Source organism: Paramisgurnus dabryanus, chromosome 10, assembly GCF_030506205.2.
Source record: "Paramisgurnus dabryanus chromosome 10, PD_genome_1.1, whole genome shotgun sequence".
Taxonomy (NCBI): domain Eukaryota; kingdom Metazoa; phylum Chordata; class Actinopteri; order Cypriniformes; family Cobitidae; genus Paramisgurnus; species Paramisgurnus dabryanus.
In genome coordinates this window covers 22,208,537-22,234,865 of record NC_133346.1, presented here as the reverse complement: position 1 = coordinate 22,234,865, position 26,329 = coordinate 22,208,537, and the positions used below count along the sequence as shown (strand labels likewise).

General features: G+C 38.4%; 1 protein-coding gene across 6 annotated transcripts in view; it reads right to left on the bottom strand.

The window, feature by feature from the left end:
• Positions 1–26,329, bottom strand: part of strbp (spermatid perinuclear RNA binding protein) — an 88,971-nt gene that overhangs the window by 23,797 nt on the left and 38,845 nt on the right. For all 6 annotated transcript variants that reach the window (XM_065290286.1, XM_065290285.1, XM_065290287.1 and 3 more), the window contains exons 3-9: positions 17,479–17,625; positions 9,571–9,830; positions 8,909–9,098; positions 5,471–5,615; positions 1,524–1,615; positions 1,006–1,101; positions 784–895 (exon numbers count right to left, since the gene is read on the bottom strand). In XM_065290286.1, coding sequence (XP_065146358.1) covers positions 784–895; positions 1,006–1,101; positions 1,524–1,615; positions 5,471–5,615; positions 8,909–9,098; positions 9,571–9,830; positions 17,479–17,481 — 898 coding nt within the window. In that variant the 5' untranslated portion in view covers positions 17,482–17,625. The remainder of the gene's footprint in view (positions 1–783; positions 896–1,005; positions 1,102–1,523; positions 1,616–5,470; positions 5,616–8,908; positions 9,099–9,570; positions 9,831–17,478; positions 17,626–26,329) is intronic.

Genomic DNA, 26,329 nt, shown 5'->3' with positions numbered 1-26,329 from the left:
ATGTCAAGAGAAGATAAATGAGCTTGTATTCCTCTGGGTCAAAGGAACCAGATCTGCTTTACTATCATCACTCTATACAACATGTTCACATATTGTATTTCACTCACATATTCAAATATTTGGGACACAGTTAATTTGGGATGTACTGGAATTTTTGTTTTAAATATAAAGATGTATATCCTATAACAGGGGTCTCCAACCTTTTTGTGAGCAAGGGCTACCACAATGGATAAAACAATCTGGAGGACTACTTTTTGATATAGTCTACTAAACACGTTTTTAATTTACTTGTTAATATGTTTTAGAATGTTTTTTAATGTTAACATACACAAAAGAAGCCAAGCTAATATAAAAAATATATAATAAACATATATTACAATTGAGACTATTAAATGCATTTTTGCACGCTTTTTTGGTTTATATTTATCAGGTGCCAATAAACGTCCAAAAACTTTGTTAACTATGAAGTTCAGGAATGTAGAATAGGCGGAGAGAGGCCTAGGTCAAAACTTTCATCAAATAATGGATTATATTTTAGCGTACCAGGCACGTATGCATGCCTTCAGGATTCTTAAAATATACGGTATGAGTCACATCGTTCTTTTATAATGCTTTTGCGACCATCCACTCCGAAATCAACATTATGGTTTTGAAGAACAGGGAAAAGCATCAGGGGTTTGACTGTCATGACAGCGAGTAAACAATGACAAAATCTGTATCTTAACCCTTTGAGAATAAAATTTCTTCAAAAAGCAAACTTGAGTTTTTGATACTCATTCATACCTGGCAGCAGTATGCCCGAGGCAAGGCACTCCATGACTCGACGCAAAGCTTCACCTGCACCCAAAGGCCTGTTACACGTGGCAATGGCCTTTTCACATATTAACTCTAAAGGCTGAGGACAAAAGAGACATTTGCGATCAGGGACGACTTATAATGGATCTACTTATCATGTGTCAAATTTAGATTTTTGGCCTTTGTACAACAGATCCATCACATACTCACCCATCCTTTAAGAGGTTCCCACGCTGGTAGTCTATTGCACATGTCTCTCAGTATTCGTAGGACAATCACGCACGATTTTAAGCCGTTAACTCTAGCCTGAGGAAATCAAAAGGGAATCGCCCAATAAACCAAGAGTAACAGCTAAACCCAGCTTTAACCAACAAAAACTTTAGATTTCGACTCTGCTCTCTATGTGTGTGTTGTGGTTCGCTTGTGATCCGTGTGTTGTGTGGATGACTGTGAGTAGGGGGGCGGGGCTTATGTTAGGTGGGATGGGAGAAGGGAAGATTCAGTCCAGGAAAGCACTAGACAAATTCTTCATGGTGACAAGCAGGTTATGGAAAATAAGGAAAAACAGGCAAAAGAAACCAAAAAAGTGTAACAATTGCTTTTGTAGCCTTACGATACTTAAAAGTTTGTGATGAGGTGTCGAGCGTTTGGACAGCTGGAGGAAACCAAGGAAAATGGCATGTTTTTGTTCATAAGGCTACAATAACAATAAAAAAGTGAGCGCCAACCTGGAACCATTTGGCATGTCGCAGAGAGGCCAACGCCAGCAGGCACCTCTGTCTATCCAACAGGTCCGCCGGCTCGCTCGACTCAACGTTCTCTATCGGTGAGAAGAACGGGACAGGAAATCAAATCACACACACGCGTAGACAAGCGCACTCACACACACATGTACACATGATGATTTTGGTGAGGGGTGGGGTCGAGGGGCAGGGCTGCTTAGGGGGAAGGAAGAAGCCAATTGACTTTGGTGATCCAGTTCATCCAGAAGAGATGAAAGTTTAACTCATCTCCTTGGCTGGCTGGAAACTGGAGGAGGGATTCGCCAAAGGTGTTAGCATGGGTAAAGTGTCGTCAAACCCAAGGATCAGCCCGAAAACAGGCTGAAGATTTTAATAGGTGTTACACGGTGCCCTAACCAGATTAAATGGAATGAATGTGAAGTGAAAAAGTTTTTGTCCTAACCAGCTGCGATTGTGACAAGCAAGTCGTGCTGGTTAGCTCCATCCACAGTGAAATCTGATAAAACGGCACAATAAATATCAAAAGCTGTGGCTCCAAAATGTATATGGCTTTGATGCCAGTGTGTTCGCAAACAAAATATTGAACCAAACCAAAAAACTTGTACAAAGTCTGTTCCGCTCAACACGAATATGCTAAGATGCAGAAAATATTTCCTTATTCGACAACCAAAACATGAAACATTTTATGTAAATATAAACAAAATAGTTGTTTTGCATGAAAGGTACCAAACCCCTAAGGTGACATTGGAGTAAAAAAAATCTAAAGTTTAGTTTCCAGTGCTCACGTGAAACTTTCATGTGCTCACGCGAAACCTTCATGTGCAATTTTTTTTTTAAAGTTTAGTTTCGCGCACGCATGTGAAACTATTGCGTACACACATGAAAGCGAAAGTTTCACGTGGGCACGCGACAGTTTCACGTGAGCACGCGAAACGAAACGCGGGAAACTAAACGAGGTAGTTTCACATGCGCACGCAATAGTTTCGTGTACGCACGTGAAATTATCGCGATTAGTTTCACGTGCTCACATGAAACTTTTGCGTGCGCACATGAAATTATCGTGTTTAGTTTCACGTGCTCATATGAAACTTTTGCATGCGCACTTGAAACTATTGTGTGTGCACGCGAAACTAAACGATTTAATTTTTGCTCCATGTCCCTTTAGGGGCTCCATAGAAAGGCGTGTCTGTGTCATATTTTTTTTAACAAATTAACAGCATTAATATTAACATAAGACATTTAATAAAAGCTGGGAAAAAACTCCAAACAATCTTTAATTTAATGAAACAATATTGATTTAGAAAAACCACTGAATTAATTCAAATGAATAACGAATCTAATAATAATCAATAATGAATCGAAACCATATAAATGAATTGAATCGCCAAATTAGTTGCAAAACGTTTAAATATCCATGTACTAAGTTTAAATACTTTTGGGAGCCTCTGCATTCTGATTGGTTGTAAATTTGGTACAATTACACATTTAGGATGGAGAAAAAACTTGATGCTTTAAGATTGGTGTGTCTGGTTATGACACCGTGTTAACGTTATAAGCAACAGTACATGCTAACACCATCGGCGAATCGGTGCCAGTTTGTGCTTTTGACACTTGAATAATGAAAACATGCTGTGGGCATTGTTATAAACCAGTCACAACAAGAGAAGATATCACACAAATACACACACACACACAGTTTTAAGAACATTGTTCTTCATGTCTCCCACCCAAATAACACACAAGCTTCATTCTGCAGCCTGTTTGTGATCCTATCACTCTCATTAGATGAATGTTTGGGCAGAAATGCTCATGTGTACACCATGTCCCTCTGCAGCTAAACACTTAAACAGAAAAAAAACGCTGCCACAGGGTAAATCAGGTTTACTGGAGGTCATTTAGAGATTATGTGACAATCTCTCATAATTCTTCTGTGGATTTTAATCAGTGATCCAGCTGAGGCGGGATTGAGTGGAAGATCTGTCAAACCCATAGAAAGATTTAGCCCACCTTCTGAATAATGACACGCACACGCACGCACACACAGCATAAATGAACATTAATCTACGTCCGACAAATTTCCTAATTTCCAAAGCATGCTAATCTTGAAACACCAGCATACAAACACAGGTGCATCTTCTCATAGTCTATGTTGTATAACATGACATTTTCTTTCATGTAACTCTTACTGTACGTTTTCGGTACTGCACTGTATTTCTATTGTGTACTGAACACAGCAAGCCATGACAATGACAATGCTGACAATGACCAATTATAATTGCTTCTATCATTTATTGTTTACAATTTGTAATCTCTTTAAAATTTGACCTGAAATATAACCTTGATCTTCATAACAGTATTTCAACAGATTCACCTCATCGTAATGTTATGTTTGTGTACTTGTTGTTGAGGCAATTTAGGCCTGCCCTGAGATTGAGCCGTTTCTCAGTTGGACAGGGCCCTTGACCCGGCCGGGAAATACGAGATGCTACTGTCATGAACTCCAACCCATCCCTCCACATCTCTCTCTCTCTCATTCTTCATTTCAGGGCCAGTGTTCACATCTGACACATCTATCAGATGGATGGTGTGTGTGCTGCAACAACTATTGATTCCTCAAGCCGGATACATTCTTTCATTTCCCACCCCCACAGCCTCCTTTCTAATATTTCACATCAAAGAGTGCGTGTAAACAAGCGAAGAAAGAAAAACTGTGTGTGTTCACTATTTCCCTACATTACTCCACTTATATAGTTCACTCAAAGAAGTGAATTAAAATGAATTTGGACACCACCAAATATGCATGTTTCCTCAAATAGTGCACTATTTAGGGTAAAGGCGACTATTTCGGACAAAGCCTGTTTTTGGATTATAGAAACTGAATGTGTCTGTTCCTGTGTGAGGGAAAACAGCAAGTGTGCATGTGTGAAGACAGAACCTGTGCTCCGCATCACTGCAGATTAAATAGTTGCAGACCAGTCACCTGTCATTTAAAGGTACAGTACACAGATGTTGCTGATGCCACAACAGTCACGGGTCAAAGCACCAAAAAGTTCCTCAAGCTCCGACAATTTACATCCATGCTTCCTTTACTAATTTATGCTTAGAGGTACATCAGCAATAACAAACCGTAAACCCAATTAGACTGCAATGAATTCAGATTAATGTCAGGACTTAAAAAGTAAGTGAGAGAGAGTGACTCAAGGGTGAGGGAGGGAGAGTTAACTGACAGATCCAAAAGCACAATAACAAAACACGAACACTAATGGCTCCTGCGTGCACCAGCAAGAAACCTACCAACACTGTAAAATACACTGCAAAAAATGACTTTCTTACTTAGTATTTTTGTCTTGTTTTCAGTAGAAATATCAAAAAATTCTTAAATTAAGATGAAAATTAATATGTCTTTTAAAATGCAGTTTCATCTCTGAACGAACTTAGCATTTTTGTCTACCCTTCCGAAACCACTTCTCTATTTTAGCATCCGTTGTGAGCTAAACCACGGGGCCAAAAAGTCTGGCATCATGCATGCCACTCACAATAATGCTGAGTGTGTGTGCGTGCGTGTGTGTTTCTTGACAAGAAGATGAGCTCATCTGTATGTGCTTTGACTGCCAAACAAAGTGTACATACTAAATAAATATAGTAAAGCTCTTTCCTCTTATGAAATATTACAATCAATAACTGCAAGTAAACAAACTCACAAACGCAGCTTACAGCCCTATCCTCCCTACTACTTTAGATCCTAAAGGATAAACTAAACTTGCTGCATTATTTAATGCTCATCACGTCAACTTTTCCACGTGCAATTTCACCTTTTGGCTCAACAGAAGAAAATCTGCAACTCAGGTTTGGATTAGGATGAGTAAATGACAACAAAATGTTATTTTTAGAAAATGTAAAGAAATATGCATCCAGGTTGTTGGCTCACAAACCTTGTTCGTCCATCTCGGCATCATCTCTGTACTGTGGAGAGGAGAGCATCACCTTCAGCGTGAGCTTGGGTTCTGTCGTGGTGCACACCAAGATGGCCGCCTCAGGAACACAGCGTTGTACCTCATACTTCTCCTCCGTCAACTTCTGTCAGGGGTCAAATGTTTAGGTAAAAAGTCAAAAACTGTGCTAAAATACGCACATATATGCACACACATTTGACGATTGACAGCCCCTGGTCACAGTATCTGTTTATTGTATAGGGCACAATTTCTACTTTTGTAGTCCATAGAAGTCATAATTTTGAAGCACAAACCAGGTGAAGTGTTTACAAAGGTAGAGTAACAGTGTAGTGTTTCTCTATGCGTGACTTACAATTATGTTACATACTATCAACAGTGTTACTCTATCTTGATAACATTTGGACATCTATCTGACCATCTGTCAGATATAAATGCAAACTGAACTATGTCAGTATATAAACTTTTGGGTCCCTTCATGCCCCGAGCGAACAATCGATAGATGAGACCCAAGGATGAAGTGATATCGAAACTCTAATTGCCACAAGGACTTGAATCGCTCAATCACTGATGTAACAAAGTAAGAGAGAGTAAATGAATGAGAGAGAGAGATAAGGACACAGCAGAAAGAGAAAGCAGTCCACTGCTATTCCATTAAGAGCTGATCCATCATGTGGAGACCTGACCTGCTGGCAACATACTCTGCTTTAATGGGATTTCTGTCTGGGTGTGCGTCTCAGATAACTGCGGGTCACCGGTGGGCACCCCGACCCCCGGCCTGTCCTGGGTATCTAATTAGGTAAGCTGGTATTTGGCAGGTCTAGATTAATTACACATGCTGAATATAAATAGATCAGGTCTGGTTTTGATGTCGCAGTTTTCTGCAATGTTTCATTTCCCTTCATTTTGTTTCACAGTAAAACTCTGCATCCTCCACTTTAACACTGCTGCTCTAATTCAAATCATATTAACCGTTAATAAGCACGCCATAGCGTTAGGTGACAGTACTACTCTTGCTCTCTTTAGCGATGCATTAAATTGAGTTAAAAGGGATTCATCTCAGACCCCCTAAAATCTGCTATTAAATTGGCTATTAACACCTTTAAAAATCTGTGATGGTGTGATTCTCTTATCTCTACTGCTCCTAAATGGATGCAATAAAAACGGTCCCTGCTGTCAGATTCAAACATGTATCCTCTCTCACTTGAGGCCAGAATTATACCACTGTGAATCAGATATTTGGCTGAGCTTCTCTGAAAATCTATCTGTATGGATGCCAAATACTTTTATACTTTTGGTTCCCATCCATTAAGTTCCTATTTGTTGGGGTGACAAGTTTATATCATATTGTATCAAATAATTTTTTGGTGTACTAACATAATACAATGCTTCATTATTTAGTACACTATGCCTGTATTCAATTAAAAAATAAGCATCCAATTGTGATGAATCTATTTTAACTGAACCTGTTCTGGAGAATCTGTAGCGTACCGGAGCGCAGTCACTCTCAATAAACAGACATGAAATGTAAATTTTGTTGCCATTAGTCATGGCAGTTAAATTCTGTGTCTATATGTCACTGTCAAGCTGTTATCAAGATAGAGTAACAGTGTTGACAGTCATGGGAGGTTGGTACATTACCTTTCAAATTGCGCAAATTAAAATAGCGAATTAAAAATGCACCCAATGGAAACATGTAAATTTCATATAAACTCCAATATATCGCAAAAAATATGTTTTTCAGGTGATTCAGAAAAATAAATATACCACGTCTTTGCCGCATTTACTGGCCACCTGACGTGCACATGATCATATGTTATTTTTCTAGTATTACAACAAACACACGGATTGTAGGCAACAGTTTACTTCCTAGTCCTGTCGACGTGGGCAAGACCGACATATTTTCTCCCACTTTGACTCACAGCTAACCCCTGTCAGCATTGCATTGCATTGCATTGTGGGCGAATCTTTCAAACATGGTAAGGAGTTTTTTATTATTTTTTAGCAATGAAAGTGGTGCACTTTAATATTGCACGATATGTTTCGCTGGTGGACAGGACAGAATCGGTGTATTCGACTTTTTGTGGAGTCACAACAACGAAAAAAATTGGGAATGGCATTATTTTTCTTTGTGATTAATAAATTCAAACTGTACCTACAAATACCAAAATCAGTGAAAAAAGTAAATGTGACTTTAATGCGCTGATCTATATAAATGACTGGATTGTGCATAGAACGCTTAACGTAACAGCGTGAGTTGAAGCCAGCGCAGAGTTCGAGCGGCCATCTTCGTATACCCAACTGGCAGAGAGTGTCATTGACTTCCATTCAAAATCATCATCTAATTTCTCTCGCTTTACAGCGTATCAGTCACACAAGGTTAATTTTTAAAATATGTGTACGTAAATTAATTATTAATTCTGGTGTTATTTGAAATGTTTATGTTTTAATCGGGCAGAATAAGGGATTTATAAAAAAACTTTAAGGTAAGTGTGTCTGCTGCATTCTGTTAATGACACGGGTATAAATATAGTTTTTTGACATTAAGCCAGTCAGTGCTATTTCTCTGAATACGTTAAGGTAACTTGTAAAGATAACATAATAACAAAACCAGCAAACTATAGCATGCACGTTGTAATAATGTACAGGGAGACTTCAGATATAAAAACAGAGACTATTAAAGTGATGTTTTTTTATTAAAATCTGATAACGTCCATTGATGATTTAATAGAATGTTTGGGTATACCAACATGGCGGTGCGGTGGCTTCACAGTTGTGACGTCATGCGCAATCCAGTCATTTATATACAGTAGCTTTAATGCTTTATACATTTATTATAGAGGGGAAGTTAAAAAGTCTGGGTATGAGACAAACTCAAAATAATCTCTAGTGGCTCTACTCGCCACTAAAATTGTGAACAAATTATTTTTATTGACACAACTGTGCAAAGTTTTGTGCACATTTTTTAATGGAAACCAGGCTATGTATGTGTTTGTGTTTCTCTGTGTATAACTGCCAGTTCTGTTACATACAGTACTGTCAGCACTGTTACTCTAATTTGGTGGCAGAGTTTGACAGTAAAAGAACTGACACTGACTACTTAGGACAACAGGAAATCATATGTTTGAGCTATATATGACACTAACAGAAAATAGTATATTGTCACTGGCTGTAAAATCTTGTGATCCATGACAAGAAGTACCAAATTAGACAAATTATACAAAAATAACCATGAAAAAAGCAAAGTACATAATTACTTTGAACCTGCAATTATCTAATCACCTAAATGTCTGAACCAGTTAATAATAGTTTTTCCATGTTTGCAAAGTACGCAAAACATTTCTTGCTTTATTCATAAACAAAAACAGTCACTTCAGACTGAATCGTAGCTTATGTGGGCTTGAGCAGGTGTGCAGTTACCTCGATCTGCTGGGGCAGGTTGTCACAGACAGTACACAGCAGTGTCTCGGTGGGTTTCTCTTTGCACATGAGCACAAGCTCCAGGTCCATGTCGCCTTTAATCAGGAGTCCTTTGGCTACCAGGCCGATTCTCATCACTCCACATAAAACCCCTCCGCCAGTAGGACCATTACTGCAGCTGCTGCCCTCACTGAGACACAAAATATGATCAAAACACATGCAGTACATAATCCTGAGTGGTTCAACTTTTGCTGATGCAACTGCATATAGAAATTGCCATTATTTTCTTTGTGATCAGTAGATTCAAATTGTACTTATAAATTGCAAAATCATTGAATATCAGATTTAATTTAAAAAGTAAATGTAACTATAATGCTTTATACATTTATTATAAAGGGGACGTTAAAACGTCTGGGTAGGAGACAAACCCAAATTAATGAAATTCTGGGAAAATGAACTAGGGAAATAAAAATGTGAGAAACAAAGTCATTTACACCTGGAATAAAGTAAGATTATTCCCTTTTTAATACCACACCTCTCCTTTCCACTTACCATTTTCATTTAATTAATCATTAATTTAAATAAACAAAGCAAAAGCATAAAAATTTAAGCAAATAACTACTTTGCAGATATCTGTAGCATTCTGCATTATAAACACTCACTTTGTGCTGTCTTCTGGCGATTCGTCTGTGCTGGCCTCGGTCTCGGCCTCTTTCTCTTTCTCTTCCTCCTGTGTGCTGGATGAATTTGATTGGCTGGCTTGAGACTCGGATTTGTCCAACCAATCAGACACTTGTTTAAGGGCGCACTCCACTGTGGAGACGAGACTCTGCACTGCTTCCAGCTCCTCAGAGGACGGGTAGATGGTGGAGTGCTTCGCCATGACGTGGCGGTCATCGTTACCGAATGACCGGATGGACCTCTGATAACAAGAAACAATTTGTCAGAACTACAAATATAAAGTAGAAGGTCCACATTAAAAGATCCCAGGTTGAAATCATAGTTGTACAATGGAAGAAACAGCCATAAATAACTCAGCTAAATGTACAAAGACACTGAAATAGGCTACTAACAACTTCTCAAGATCACCTTGGCCAACTTCTAGAATATACCTTCCAGGTAAAGTGTGTTTGTGTGCGTGTATAGGATGGAAAGTGCAAGGTTGGAGTGGTGCATTTAGTAACCGATTAAACTTGAATCAATCAAACTCACCTCCACTTGCATTGATGGCAAAAACACCAACAAAGTTTAGTGCTAAAGAACGTGTGTTCAAGGCCGTATGTCACACCAAACCCATCAGGAACACACCTTCAGACATACTGTAGGCCTGCTGCATTAACCCCTGTCTTTGTGCGCGTGCGTGTGTCATTGTGCTCTACATCATCGCTTCAGTTGGAAATCAATTTCAGCTTGGTATCAGTCACCCAACAACCTTTTCTAATCAGACATGAATCCCCTCTTCATCCTCTGCACATTCTTTCATCGTGCACCATCTCTCACTGTCAGTCAATCTCTCCTGTGATGTGTCACCCCATCAAGAAATCCAACCCACCAGACCTTTCTATCCCGCATTAACATTCAGCATGCAAGTGGTGTTCATTTCACACAGTTGTTGGTTTTAGTTTATTTCACCCATTCGCAATCAATCAGAATGTGATGTTTTATTAGTTGGACAACCTGCACATCACTAATACACAAGTGATATACATAATGGAGGAGGAAAAACAAACACATTCAAGTAGAACTGAATCAAAATCTAAGCATATAGTGAATCAATACCAAGAATCTAATTTTAATCAAATCGTGACCCTAAGAATCGAAGTCTTGAGGAACCAAAAGATTACCACCCTGAAAATTTTACTTTTAAAAATGCATAAACATTAAATGGGTCTGATTGTAAAAAAATCACTTTTATAATGTGACAAAATCAGCCTAAAAAAACAGCCTAATCCGTTCACTCTGTTTTTAATAATTTGCATACATACACTCACCTAAAGGATTATTAGGAACACCTGTACAATTTCTCATTAATGCAATTATCTAATCAACCAATCACATGGCACTTGCTTCAATGCATTTTGTGTGTGGTCCTGGTCAAGATAATTTCCTGAACTCCAAACTGAATTTCAGAATAGGAAAGAAAGGTGATTTAAGCAATTTTGAGCGTGGCATGGTTGTTGGTCCAAGATGGGCCAGTCTGAGTATTTCACAATCTGCTCAGTTACTGGGATTTTCACGCACAACCATTTCTAGGATTTACAAAGAATGGTGTCAAAAGGGAAAAACATCCAGTATGCGGCAGTCCTGTGGGCGAAAATGCCTTGTTGATGCTAGAGGTCGGAGGAGAATGGGCCGACTGATTCAAGCTGATAGAAGAGCAACTTTGACTGAAATAACCACTCGTTATAACCGAGGTATGCAGCAAAGCATTTGTGAAGCCAAAACACGCACAACCTTATGGCTCTTCAATCTTCAATACAAATAGGAAAAAAAGGCTACAATTTGCGGGGCTCACCAAAATTGGACAGTTGAAGACTGGAAAAACGTTGCCTGGTTTGATGGGTCTCGATTTCTGTTGTGCCATTCAGATGGTAGAGCTAGAATTTGGCGTAAACAGAATGAGAACATGGATTCATCATGCCTTTTTACCAATGTGCAGGCTGGTGGTGGTGTAATGGTGTGGGGGATGTTTTCTTGGCACCCTTTAGGACCCTTAGTGCCAATTGGGCATCGTTTAAATGCCACAGCCTACCTGTGCATTGTTTCTGACCATGTCCATCCCTTTATGACCACCATGTACACATCCTCTGATGGATACTTCCAGCAGGATAATGCACCATGTCACAAAGCTTGAATAATTTCAAATGTTGGGCCAACATTTCAAGAATGCTTTCAGCACCTTGTTGAATCAATGCCACGTAGAATTAAGGCAGTTCTGAAGGGGAAAGGGGGTCCAACATTGTATTAGTATGGTGTTCCTAATAATCCTTTAGGTGAGTGTACATATAGTGTGTTTCCTGTCATACATACATTTAAAATGTTATAAAATGCTTCATTTCTCAGTACGACTGACTGAGTGATGCTCTGCTTCATCTATTTACAATATCCACAATACAGCTTCTTCTAAACAGCTGCTTCCGTCTTCTATAATTTATCAACATTACTTAATCTGAATTAATCTCTCTTGACATGATTTGCTCCTAATTAAAGTGCATGTAAATGTTAATTACAAAAGATAATGCAAACAGAGTGTAACTCAACTACTACAATCTTCACTCTTAAAAAGAAAAATAGTGCTAAATAGGACTAAAAGCTCGTAATCATAGGGGAACCATTTTAAGTACACCTATGTAGAACCATTTTGTGATTTGTAGAACCATAAGTGGGGCTACTGTATATCCCCACTTCTGGTTCTTCGTAAGTGCTATATACAGTAAGTGCTATAAAGTATAGCACTCACCATTTTTTTCAACATGATTAAAACTGATTTTCATCATTTTAAGCTAATACATACTTCATTTTAATAATTAATCATTTTAATAAATGTAATGTTTTTTTTCTATCCCAGATTACTATACAGAGAAAACTAAAGGCTAAGAATGACCAGCCTGACAATGTGGCTTCAGCCAGTGGAGTGAGCTCAGTGTGGGACTACAGGTACCTGTTTGGGCAACTTTGGGCAGAAATGTGGTGCGCTTTGGATTTCTAAACAGAATAGACATTTTTAAATGGCATTAATAACACATTTGACTAAAATGGACTATACTTGGGCCTTAAAGAGTTCTATATTAGTTCCTCAGAGGTGCATACTGGTGCCAAAGAGTGCATATTGGTACCTACATATTTGTACCTAAAAGGTAAATGTTAGTTCCTTTTTAAAGGGTACTGATCCGTTTAAGCAGCAATGTCTAATTCACGAACCAGTTTTTTTCTGAAATGGATCTTTTCAATTAACTGTTTTATGAGCTTTATGATTATTTAACTCTTTCACCGCCAGCGTTTTTAAAAAGGTTGCCAGCCAGCGCCAGCGGTTTTTTTTTTTTGATGATTTTCACCAAAGTTTAATGCCTTCCAGAAAATGTTTTTCTTTAAATATATAAACATACAATATACCAAATGAAAGAACAGACCCTCTGCTTTCAAACAAAAAAACCGTTTCATCCTCCCTTCAGTGGTTCTTTTGTAATCAGCTTTTGAATATGGGTAGGTTTCTGCAAAAACACCACATTTTGAGCAAAAAGCAGAGATAATTCAATTTTTGTGACGGACTTTTCATAGAGATCCCATTCAGAGGGATCTTTAAAACAAACACGGACATGCAGCCGCTTGCCATAGGGCAATACTTCCGGGTTTAAAAAGTTGCGGAAGGGCGCCACCTGGTCAATAATAGCAGTATTGCGGAAAGACGGAAAATCTCGTCATTGGCTGGGAAGCGTTTTCTCTTAATTGACGAGATATCTCGTCAATGGCGGTGAAAGAGTTAATGGTGCTTTAGTGGCAAGTAAGTTGTCACATATTATGATTTTTGGGTGAAGGGTTCCTTTTAGGAAAAGGCCTTTGCTGTACCAAATGCACTAGGTCGGTGTCCAGTACAGATCGAATCCCAGGGTAAAATAAAAAGGTAGGCGTGCACCACAACCAAATCTTCTTGTCTACCCATTCCTCATCCTTTACAGTGCTGAATTTCAATCATATCAGCCTCATTCAATACAAGATCTATTCCCTAATCCTATCATTTACATTCCATCAGCCTTCCACTTCCATTTCTAAATTCGATAGCAGGGTCGCTCAATAGGGTAGCAAAGACATATCACCCTGCCGCAGTCCCCGGAGGGGTGTGACCTTTCACGGAATATAGACATAAAAACAACATTAACCAATCCATCTTCAGACCCACGGCTGATGTTTAACCAGACAGAGAAGAAAAGATCCATTCACTTTAATCAGAAATTCACCTTGTGACATTTTTACACTAAAAGACACCTCGGCATGTTTGTAGAGGAAGAACATTGTGGATGTTTGAAGGCTACGACCTTCAGCAAAGTTGATCAATTAGCACGGTGTGCATAATGAACGCTTCAACGAGCCTACACAAACTAAGTATGTGTGTGAATAATAAAAATAGCCAGACATGATTGTGTTAGTATCGATCAGGGTGTGGTCTCTGTGGGTGGGTGGTTGAGTAAAAAAAGATGCTTATCTGCAACTGTATGTGTGTGTGCGCAGCAGTAACAGTGGTCTTTGTGGCATAAGGCCAGTATTTAACAGGCAGTGTGCAGAGTTTATGAGCCGCACCTAATGGTCGCTTGTGAGTAGCAGTAAAACATACTGGGAAGTGTAAAGGAGTGTAAAATAGGCGAGGAGGAGCGGAGAGCCTTGCATCTTAATCTTACATCACACAGATAGATTGAGAGATCAAATGAAGATGTTACTGGGGGAAGACAGACACCCATCAGTTGCTGCTAAATTCATTTAACAGTAACATACCCTCAGAAATAATCTACAGCCCTAACCTGTACAGTACTTTACCCTTCCATGTGCCGATGTTTAAAATGTAAATTTGTATGCTTTAAATGTTTATATTATTTCAAAGTCCTTTTCTATTGTAAATATACTCTGATTCTATTTTAGAGAGAGAGAGAGAGAGAGAGAGAGAGAGAGAGAGAGAGAGAGAGAGAGAGAGCAAGCAATCATGAAACGGACAGTTTCATCAACCCACTGGTTTAACAAATGGTGCACTGGGGACACAGACATCATACGAAATGATCTCAATCGCCTACAGAGTAAGATGGACACAGACACACACGCACTGCATTAATCCACAGTGAAAACTTTATACAGTCAGCAGTCATGCCAGGAACTGGTTCAATCATATGCCATTACCAGTAACCGTATGATCATTTTGGCATGTTGACGCCTTGGGACGATGTTTTGGCTTAAGGTCATTTAATAACACAGTGTATTTACAGCCCCAGAACTGCCTGTCAGAAGTATTAGATAACCCGATGGCGGGCCCTGGCGTGTTGTGTCTATGCGTGTGTGAGGTCAGCATTCAGTATTAAATTGATTACGCACTCCTAATTAAAATGTCTTCCAGTTAGGCAGTCATCTGAAGACCTCGGAGACTTCTTATTATGGCACTGACTCGAGCTGACCACAAGCAGCTGTTGACTGACACAGGCATTCACCATGAGAGTGCGTGTGTGTTGAGATCAACGGGCTTTGACAGCGAGTGTTGGCAGTTTGCTTATGTACGATGTGTGCAAACCTTAACTGGCCCCAGGACATAGACATGCGGAACGCTGCTGTGAAAATATTTTGAACATGGATTTCTGGAATACCGGTTTTGAGATCTGTCAGTCATGGCACTGTAATTTATTTTTCTTTTGCATAATGACTTTATTTAGTCACATATACGTGCAGATTAAAGTAGATAAATAGTAGATATGAATCCAAACTAGTAGTAAGCGTAAATCTGTTGATCAATGTCTAAATTCTTGGATTGAAAATTAAAGCAACAGCAAGTTTTTTACCTTAACTCTTTCACCGCCAGCATTTTTAAAAAAAGTTGCCAGCCAGCGCCAGCGTTTTTCATGATTTTCACCAAAGTTTAATGCCTTCCAGAAAATGTTCTTCTTTAAATAAATAAACATACAATATACCAAATGAAAGAACAGACCCTCTGCTTTCAAACAAAAAAAACCGTTTCATCCTACCTTTAGTGGTTCTTTTGCAATCAGCTTTTGAATATGGGTAGGTTTTTGCAAAAACACCATATTTTGAGCAAAAAGCAGAGATAATTCCATTTTTATGACGGACTTTTCATAGAGTTCCCATTCAGAGCGATCTTTAAAACAGACACGGACATGCAGCAGCTTGCCATAGGGCAATACTTCCGGTTTTAAAAAGTTGCGGAAGGGCGCCACCTGGTGGATAATAGCGGTATTGCGGAAAGACGGAAAATCTCGTCATTGGCGGGGAAGCGTTTTCTCTTAATTGACGAGATATCTCGTCAATGGCGGGGAAAGAGTTAAACTAATGTTTCCAAAAAAATGCTCAGTCCTTCATCCACTCGAAACAGGGTGAACGGCACTTTCACATTCGCTTTGCAGCCCTCTATCGGCCAAAACCGCACTAAAGAAGTTTCCAACCGTCAGGTTCGAGTGAAAACTACAAAAACTTGCTTTACGGCAGACCTACAATCCAATCGGAGCCAGCTTTGCTGCAGTAGGCTAAATTATTTACGACAGTGGTAAAGGACAATTCCGCTTTCAACCTGTAGGGGGAGCAAAGGGCAAAAACTCTTTAGTGTTGCTTTAAGTAAGGAATAATTGACGACGGGCCGTTGAATTATAAAAAAAATACACACCTAAGGTATATAATTCGAATAACATAAATGACCGGAAAATTATTCCGCTTATACCATAGCACTGGTGCCTATTTTTAAGTCATTTTAAAGGTTAGGTGTGCAGTTATTGAAAAATAATCCACACCCATTGAACATCTCTCAACGAATCAGAATAAAGCATTCAACAGCCCCGTGGTGTAATAATATATAAATTCATACAATAATGGCGATCGTTTTCTGCGCTGTAATGGACTATTATGCATACCAGATGCTTTAAGTTAATCTACGAAGTAATATAATACTCTCAAATCAATATAACATGTCCATATTATAATATGGGATATCATCAATTGGATAATGTACAGTCAGCTTGTCATTAAATTGCAAAATAAACCCTTTCAATTTATGATAATGACTGACTGACTATATTATCCCTTACATATACACTCTATAATGCTGACAAAAACACAAATGCAAATCAATATCTGCTTTTAGAGACATGCTATAGTTAGTGCTGCCAGCGCTGATCATTTCTTAAGTTGCACACATACAAGCCAGTGCGTGTGTGTGTGTTGTGTGTAGAGTATCTTTGGTCTCAGCCACTTTGGCCACAACCTGACAGGAAGTGGAGTGCAAGGTCACATCGTTCTGTGTCCAATAAATCAATAAGGATAGCGATGCAGAAAACTGAAGACAAGGAAACGTGTCCATCTGTGTGTGTGTGTTCGCATGCGAGTATCCAAGGTGACCCCGGCTGCGGCAGTGAGGCTGGGTAAGCATTAGAGCTCACGCTAGCGGGACGCTCATTACGCAGAGTTATTTATGAACCTCCCCCCCACCACTCTCAGACTTTAATAATTCAAACAGCACAACCCTGCTCTCCCAAGAGACCTCACTCCCCCAAGCCGGAGGTGAGCACCATTAATCATACGCTGCTGATCTCCTCCCCTCTTCTCTCGCTTTCTCTGTAAGCTTCCGTCACATTTCTTCTATCGCATCTCGGCTCGTTGTAGATAAGAGCAGTTTGGACAGAAACATGTGTATGAGAGATTTTGCCTTATTTTGACATCAGTCCTATACACACACAACTGCCACATTTAAAGTGAATTGAGGGTAATTGACTCACCCTTTACTGATTCCAAACCTGTGTTACTTTATTTCTTTTACCAAGTATTGATTATGTTGACTTTTAAGAAATGTAGAAAATCATTTGGGTGTTTACCATGGCGGCTGGAGGGTTGCTAGACGCGGTGTGCCCGTGAACGTGTGTGTGCGAGCGCGGTGTGTGGAGACGGGGGTCTCGGGACGCCCTCTCCTCATGCGCTCGCCTCTCTGCTCGCCCCTCCGCTGCGCCTTACTGCACCAAAACCTGCAGGACAGAAAGGAGGACAACATTCATTATGCCATTTCAGCAGAACCTTCTTGGGTTTCTTGTTAGCATCACAAGATAAGCATGTCAGGGCACACGATATTATGACATTAAAACTGATAAATAAACACTGTATGTAAACTAAATATGCAGCATCAAATATCCCTCACACACCCACATCCCTCAGGAATGATCAATGTCTCTTTGTTTGAAACTGAGGAGTGCAGTATATGGATGTTATACATAGTTTATGATCTGGGTGCTGACACACAAGTGATACACAACCTTATTGTTTACCTACTGGTCCCTTTACCTCATCACTAATATAGGAGAGGGTTGTACGTACACGTACACATATGCATTACATGTTTGATATGCCTTCTTAGGAAAATGATACGTTTAGAGTAAACCAAGACTTGGCTTAAGTTATTTTAGGATATTTACATATACAGTATAGTCGACTCAACTGTTACTGGACTTGCTGGAATGATGGCAATAACCATAATCTGTGTATCAGACATTGTACATTTTTACCCCACTTAATCTCTTCTTATCCAGCCACATGTCCTCCCTATATTAATGCAATATCCCTGGAATATAATTTCATTCTGCGGATTAAGGCTTTCAGGGCTGAACAGCTGCAACCACCCAAAAAAGATTTATGGCCAAAAATACACATTTAAAAGAAAAGCTGGAGTCAGTGTTCAGTGATGTACAACAAAACTCACAAAAAATGACGTAGAAATATTTATTTACATAACTCTGTTAGTTATTTTTATAGTTATTTACAAGCCATAAAAGCATATTTTTAAATCAACTCTTTATTGATTAAATCTTTACATATTCATTGACCAGGTAATACAACCTGTTATTTGCTAAAGGAACTACAGAAAGTAAAACTTTCTATTTTTATAAATGTATTGTGATCATCAATGCTGATATACTCTATGGCTAAAACCTCTTGTGAGTATAAAATATTACTTTGATGTACTGTATAAAATCTTAATCACCTTATGTCCACTTTAAAGCAAATTTACATCCAAGATAGTATTGGACAGGCAGAATTGGTGTTGTGCACTTAGACAGCTCATCTCCTGACCCCTCTGCACAAAATCTCTAGTTTTAAGCCAGCACAACTGATAAGGGGCCCAGCATAGCTGCCAACAGAGCTATTATGCCTAAACACTGCCCTGTAGATCCGCTGTAATAATGTTCAGCGGTGTGTGTCCAAACAGAGACGTTCACAGTCTGCTCACTGATGTCCTCCTGTCACTCCCTTGTTATCAGAGCAGCAAAACCTCATCACAATCTGTGAGAAGTCGCAGCATGCACAAGGCATTTCAGAGAGAGTTTTCCTAACAGAATGAAATGCGCTACATCTCTTCAAATACTGTATAATGAATATAAACTCAAAGAGATCAAACAGCATTTATATCTTGGGGCTATTGAATGCTTTATTCTGATGAAATGTTATACGGTGTGTTGATTATATTTCTGTAAAATGCACAAAAATGTCTTCAAATTTTAGTGGTATAAGCAGAATAATTGACTCCAGCCTTTTCAATTATTTGATATTATACAGCAGGCCTGTTGCTTTATTCTTATTGGCTGAGAAATGTTCCATGGATGTGATTATTTTTCTGAAACCACACACTTAACTTGTCAAATATCTTAAAAATAGGCACTAGAGCAATGTTTGTGGTAGCCGTGGTATGAGCACACCCGCAGTGTTGCGCATTACCACCTTAGGTGTGCATTATTTTTTAATAATTCAACAACCCGTCGACAATTATTCCTTACATGTAGCCCGGCCCAAGCTTTTAAGGGGCACCAGGCAGAATTTTATTTGGAGGCCCTTTTGGTGATTGACAATTACGATGCAAGGATCCACGTACAGTCTGCGTGATGCATTTTTCATCATCAGAAGAGAGCGTGCATACTGTACATATACCCTCTCATTTTTAAAACCCACATAAATTGTATGCATAGTAGGTTGCGCTCGCACCAACAGGAGATTGCTGTATGTAGCCCTGGAGAATGCATTGCATTTTGTCACTACACGCAAGGGTTGAACGTCTGTGTATGTGTACGAGTCAAATAAACTATACTTTGCACATACTTTTAAGATATATACTTTATTTTTAACTCTTTCCCCGCCATTGACGAGATATCTCGTCAATCAAGAGAAAACTCTTCCCCGCCAATGAGGAGTTTTTCCGTCTTTTTTCCGTATTATCCACCAGGTGGCGCCCTTCCGCAACTTTTTAAACCCGGAAGTATTGCCCTATGGCAAGCGGCTGCATGTCGGTGTCTGTTTTAAAGATCGCTCTGAATGGGATCTCTATGAAAAGTCCGTCACAAAAAATGGAATTATCTCTGCTTTTTGCTCAAAATGTGGTGTTTTTGCAGAAACCTACCCATATTCAAAAGCTGATTACAAAAGAACTACTGAAGGTAGGATGAAACTATTTTTTTTGGTTGAAAGCAGAGGGTCTGTTCTTTCATTTGGTATATTGTATGTTAATTTATTTGAAGAACATCATTTTCTGGAAGACATTAAATTTTGTGAAAATCATGAAAAACGCTTGCGCTGGCTGGCAACTTTTTTGAAAAACGCTGGCGGTGAAAGAGTTAAGATACAGCAGCAGTCAGAGCGGAAAGCATTTGTTTAGCCTCCGCTAAAGCGCACATACATTAAAAAAGTAATACCCCAACTTGTATGAGACAAGGATAAAAATGAAATAAGCTTCTATCAATACCGCCCCTTGCCCGACCTTCACTTTAGTTAAATGTCACCAGCAAAACCACCATCTCTTTTCACAATTCCCTTTGACCGATATCAATTTTGTAATCGTTTTTCTTTCTACTGTAACCTCCTCCAGCAATTTAGAAAATAAAAGGGGGGCTGGGGATTAAGCGGATTTTGGGAATAGAAAGTCTGAGGTGGCATTGCTACCCAGTGTTCACTTCGATGAAGAATAATGGAGCAAAGACAAACTCACACCTTCCAAACCACAGTTATGCATTAAGCAAGCCCTAGTAAACCTCATTCGCCAAAGCTTTTAAAGCACTTGACATTTTAACAAGCATTGTTCAGATTTAAAACTCAGTCTTTAAAGCCTAATAAAGACCGAAATGAGTATTCATCCAAACATATTTTTCAGAAATTAAATTTGTAATATGTTGCTAAGCTGTTTCTTTGAATTGCTGCCGAACAACTTGACGACTTTTTGATTTCGAATGCATTTAAATTAGATTTGAAAGGTCTTTCAGACGCATGTGCAGTGCATAAATCTGATCATTTCTATTGCAGCAGATTTCTGTAATTGAACTGGATCACTGCCAACGTTGTTTGTTCAATTCTCATACACTGATCAAATGTAAACCCTGAATGCATTGCGAGTCATTTTAAGGCACTCCTTATTTTGTGGTGTACAATGGCATGTGCTCTTACAAGATGCCTCTAACTCTCATTATTTAAGAATGTAGGGTTCCTTTGTGTATTTAAATGTGATAAAGTTTGAGGGAACTGAAGGAACTCATCATAAAACTACAAAAGGACACCAATGTTTTGTACTACAAAGCTGATAGTGGCAAAAAAAGATTCGATTTCGAGATGGGGAGGGGCGACGTGGGTGTGCCTTTGCCGCTTCGCTACTAATTACAGGCATTAATTATCTTGTATTATTTGTTTTATGTGAGGAAATGTCTTCTCTAGGGTGATCAGTTGATGGAAGGCAGTAATAAAAGACGGGGGAGTTTTAATACTCGATATGCACCAAACGCACTGGGTCTCATTCACCAAAAAGTGCTTGCAAGAGCTCTTTTGTGTTCAGAAAAGGTTATGGTTCTTCAATATTTTCTTCCGGATTCTCAAAAGGTACATATGCTCACTTCCTAATGTGTATTTCAATCAAGAGATTGTGGTTGGTAATCACGACAATACACACCCAAACATCTCTACATAAAGGTTTTCACATTTTTTCTGTACAGCAAATTGCAATCTCTTTACATGCTCTTACCTAAAACACTATAATATGCATACTGGATTATGAACATTTATACAAAACGTAAACACAACGATAGGATCTGCTTTCTACCTTTAAATTGTGAAATGAGCATGTTACTAAGGTTTTCCCTTCCTCATTATCCATATCCTATCAGATTCCTCAAAGGAAAAGTGTTTTGGCCAGAGGCACTGGCATGTCTAATTAGTGTAAGGTTGCCAGATCAGCGCCACATTTCTCTGCGCACTGATTATTGGATGGCCGACTTAATGAATCTTACACATGGCAACCTGCACCTGCTCCCACTCTGCAACCAGGGAAAAGGCTGGTTAAACAGATGTTAATTTTGTTGCTTCAAACGTACAAACCATCAGTCTGGGAATGTATGTGTTGTGTGCTATTTACAACTCTCAGTGGCAACCCACGGAAATGCAAAAGTGTATGTTTAGGTTAGTGGTCACAAACAGATGAGTTATTTACGGCTACATACTGTATAAAGCTCCATGTTGACACTTGGAAATGTGGCTGCTTATCAAAATGTTTACTTGAAAATATTTTTTTATTACTGACTGTCTTGTTTTTAAAACTATGCACATTTAAGTAATCTTTAGTAGGATGTTCGAGAGGAGCAACATTGCAGGATAAAACGCTGCTGTGGTCGAGTGCCGTCTTACCCACAACCCCTGTGGAAAACATGCATACCCAAACGTGCCTAGAAATCCAATACACGTGCCACTTTAGGAAGCCCAAATTGCATCATTAAACGTATTTATAGCTTCTATCTTTATAGGAACAACGTTAGTTTTTTCAGCCTACTATTTTTGCACGACTTACCAGTACCACAGTAATGCAGATTTTATATTTAGAGTGTATTACAGCTTAAGCAAAAATATAGGGGAGAAACGAGGTGAAAGTAACGTGAGACAAAAGTAACAAATCGATTCACTCAGAGCCCTGACTACACGTGCATTGCAAACTATGACAGCATTTTTAGCACACAACTGAGATATCGCACAGTATTTCGTGAATTGTTTCTTGCAGGTAGGTCAGGAAACCTTTTTTTGGGCATGAAAGTTAGTAATGATACTGTCATTTTTTCTAATTACAAGTTGTGTTTCTGGTTTCATGTGTTACAGTACTGATCAATCTAAAGGTTATTTAATGCTTCAACCTATTCTGAAGTTTGCCTCCTCTGAGTTTTCAAAATAAAAGTAAACTGGATTTATGTCAGGTGGTCCTGTCGGGACAAACGTAACAAGTGTTACTGCTAATAGTGTTGCATTCTTTTGAGAATTTAAATTATGCTCAGTTAATTTTTTTTCATATTGTTCATACTGTTAAAAAATGTTTTTGAAACATTTGATGAAAATTAGGGATGCACCGATACCGATACTGGTATCGGGTATCAGCCTCGATACCACATTTTCTAAAGTACTCGTACTCGTTAAAAGTCCCCCGATACCAGGGATCGATACCACGGCCTGAGAAATGTCTATGTTTTAACGGCGTGTAAGGGGTTAATGCCTCTTGTGTTGTCCAAAGAGGCAGAGTTTACAACAAACTGGAAAACTAGTCCCTTGTTTTTTTGTTAAATTATATGACTAAAGCTGTTACCTGTAAATTTAAATCATGTTTATTATTAAGTACTCCGTATCGGTATTGGCAAGTACTGAAATGCAAGTACTCGTACTCGTATTCCAAAAAAGTGGTATCGGTGCATCCCTAATGAAAATGAAATGAAAATGTGGTTTAATTATTTTTTTTTTTTTGCAAAGATAAAGGACAAAATATGTTTGCAGTTAGATATTAACAAGGTCATAGTCGGGTATATTTAATAAAAACAAGAGTTACACAAAAAAATCTCTTTTACTCTTGGTGTTCCTTTCTTTCCAGGAGATGGTGTCAAAAGGAACAATGTGCAATTTATGTTCAAAGTGAAATTATACTGAAGTCGTTCTACATTTGTACAAAATTTGCCCTGTTATTGATACACCACACTTTTGACCGAGTTATTGACCACAACAAAATATATCTCTGTAAAATTAAGTGTTTCCGGAAAATGGTACTCTCACCCCCTAATAAAAGTTATCGATAAACTTATAAAGTTATAAAGAAATAAAGCACTTAACAAGTTGAGTTGAATGACAAAGCGAGATCAAAGTTCACTATTGTAACATTTAATAATGAGACATTCTGAAATAAAGAGATATATAAACTTTAAACTTTAGTTTTTCCAAGGAGACAAGCCAGGTTCTGAAATGTCAGCTTTTTTGGAAAATGTTGAGTGTGCTTGTCTGTATAAATCTTGAAGGTTGTGGGTGGTTACCAAGGCATTGTGATGAGTTAAATGTCAAAGTTTAATACTCCAAGCATTTGCATTTTACAACAGGTAATGTGTGTAATAATCTCCAGTCATATTTGACAATATCATGACATCATTACCTCAGGTACTCGAACACTCACAAATACAGTAAACAATTTTCAAACAACACTTTAAAATACCACGACAAAGCAAGCAGTATATGAATTAAATTATTACATCTAGTACATTTAGTCTTAACAACCATCATTTTTGCATTTACTTGGTTCCAAACTGGAAAATCGGACCTATTTCAAAAAACTAAAGCTAGCATCCCCCTTCGCTGAGGCAAAACTAAAACTAAACATTTGCCAGCTTGCATGTGAATTTAACAAAGTACCCCGTTGGTTAAACGTACTGTAAACGGGGAAAAAAAAGGTCAAGGTGACAGTATGGTTTTAATTAATGAGTGAAATGGAAACAAACAAAATCAACCCGCACCTTCTAGAAAAAAAGACGTACCCTTTTACAGAAGCATCCCATCAACATATAATGCTGACTTGAGATTCTTCCTGGAATCCCAGGAGAAGTCTTGAATAAAAAATGGCTTATGTTAAAGTGGAAAACGCGAGAGAAAGTTTGGCATGAAAGTGCCGCTTCACACATTTGTTGATGTGTGCTCCGAAAGAAAACGCTGAACACGCTTAAGAGAGCATGGATGCCATCAATAACCGAATAACAGCATTGTCAATATTTAAGATGGAGGGATGCTGCTTGCTGACTGCAGGTTAACCCTGACGGGACAGAAGCTGGGGTTAACAAGGATCAGGAGATTACAGGAAATCGAGAGACCAGCAAATATCCAGGGAAAAGACAACACTGCATTCATTTATCACTTTTCACCTTTTCTGCATGCGCCTCATTTTCTCACTGTTTGTGCTTTCCTCTCACTTATACAGTATAGTTTTTCATTCGCAAGTCAATTTGTAAAGGCATAACATCACACTGAATAACCAGATTAATTTTTTGACTAGAGAATCAAGTTGATGTGCACTCACTGTGGTGTTTTTAAATATGAAAAACTCCTACTATATAAGAAAATTGTGGAAAATAAAATGCAACAATTCCCATAAACAACTTCTTAAAAAGTGTGCGGGGCACTGTTGGGTGATTCTCACAAAATCCAGATTTAGAAAGTGTCCAGCATCAGAATTTTTAAAAAGCCCTTGAAGCCAATTTTTTTGCACATATAAGATTAAGGTCTGAACTTACTATAACCATTATTTTTAGAGGATTTAAAAAATATTTCCTATAGAATTATTAAAATTTTTGTTGATTATCATTATCAAAAATTATCATTACCGCAACATGATATTACATTAAATAAAATAAAGTTGTCTAGGTACTATGACAAACAAATCTTAAACTTTTATCTGAAGAGAAAAAATACCTGATAGCCATCTTGAGTGTCACAGTCAATTATGTCCCATACAACCATTTTTATAATGTTAGTTCCTTGAGGGCTTAAACAATGAATGAAAATTTTTGCGGAGGATGAGAAAATTGGTCTTGGACACATTTATATTCCTTATTATTGTCTCTACATTTACCAATGATCACCAAATACCACATGTTTCTTTACTGTAAATGTTTACAGTATAACATGCACTGAAGCTTTTTATTTTTTAGATTTTTTAATTATAAATATTTCCATGTCAAAGAACCCAAATCCAGTCATGGACACGTTGCGGTAATGAAAATCTTCCCCTTAAATGTGGAAAAAACAACAAAATAGTTTTGAATTTGAAATCATGTTCAAAATAGTACATGAAGAGATGTTTATAACTGTATGCTTATTACTTTGATAGCATTTACTTTCATTATCAAAATGTTTCAAGACCCTCGCAAGTCTAATTTTTGCGAGAACCACCCTGTTGTATTCCTATATTTGGTGTGGCTAGTGGCACAGGAAATTACAAACATGAGGACCACCACAGTGTCTCAACAAAGTCCTTTTAGGGAAGAAGTGCCATTCAGTGGCCATGTTTGCAACACCCATGGTAGTTACTTCAGTCAGTCAGACTAAAGTCTTATCTACATGAATAATGAAAGACATACATCTCTAAAATCACAATTAAACAACATATTTTGACCAAAAATCTGATGTCAACTGTACCATAAAGTTTGCTTCTTAATCTTAAATGCCTTTTTGACATCATTTTAGCTACTGCACATACGCACAGGTTGGCAAACGCCTTACGTGACTCTTTATAGAGCCCCTCCCCCAGAGAATCATCAGTCTTTATCAATAACTGATTGGATCTTTTAACTGGAAGGTGGGCCATATTGAGCATTGCAATGTCTCTAATTCAAAATAATAGCAGTGCCCAATCGTGTT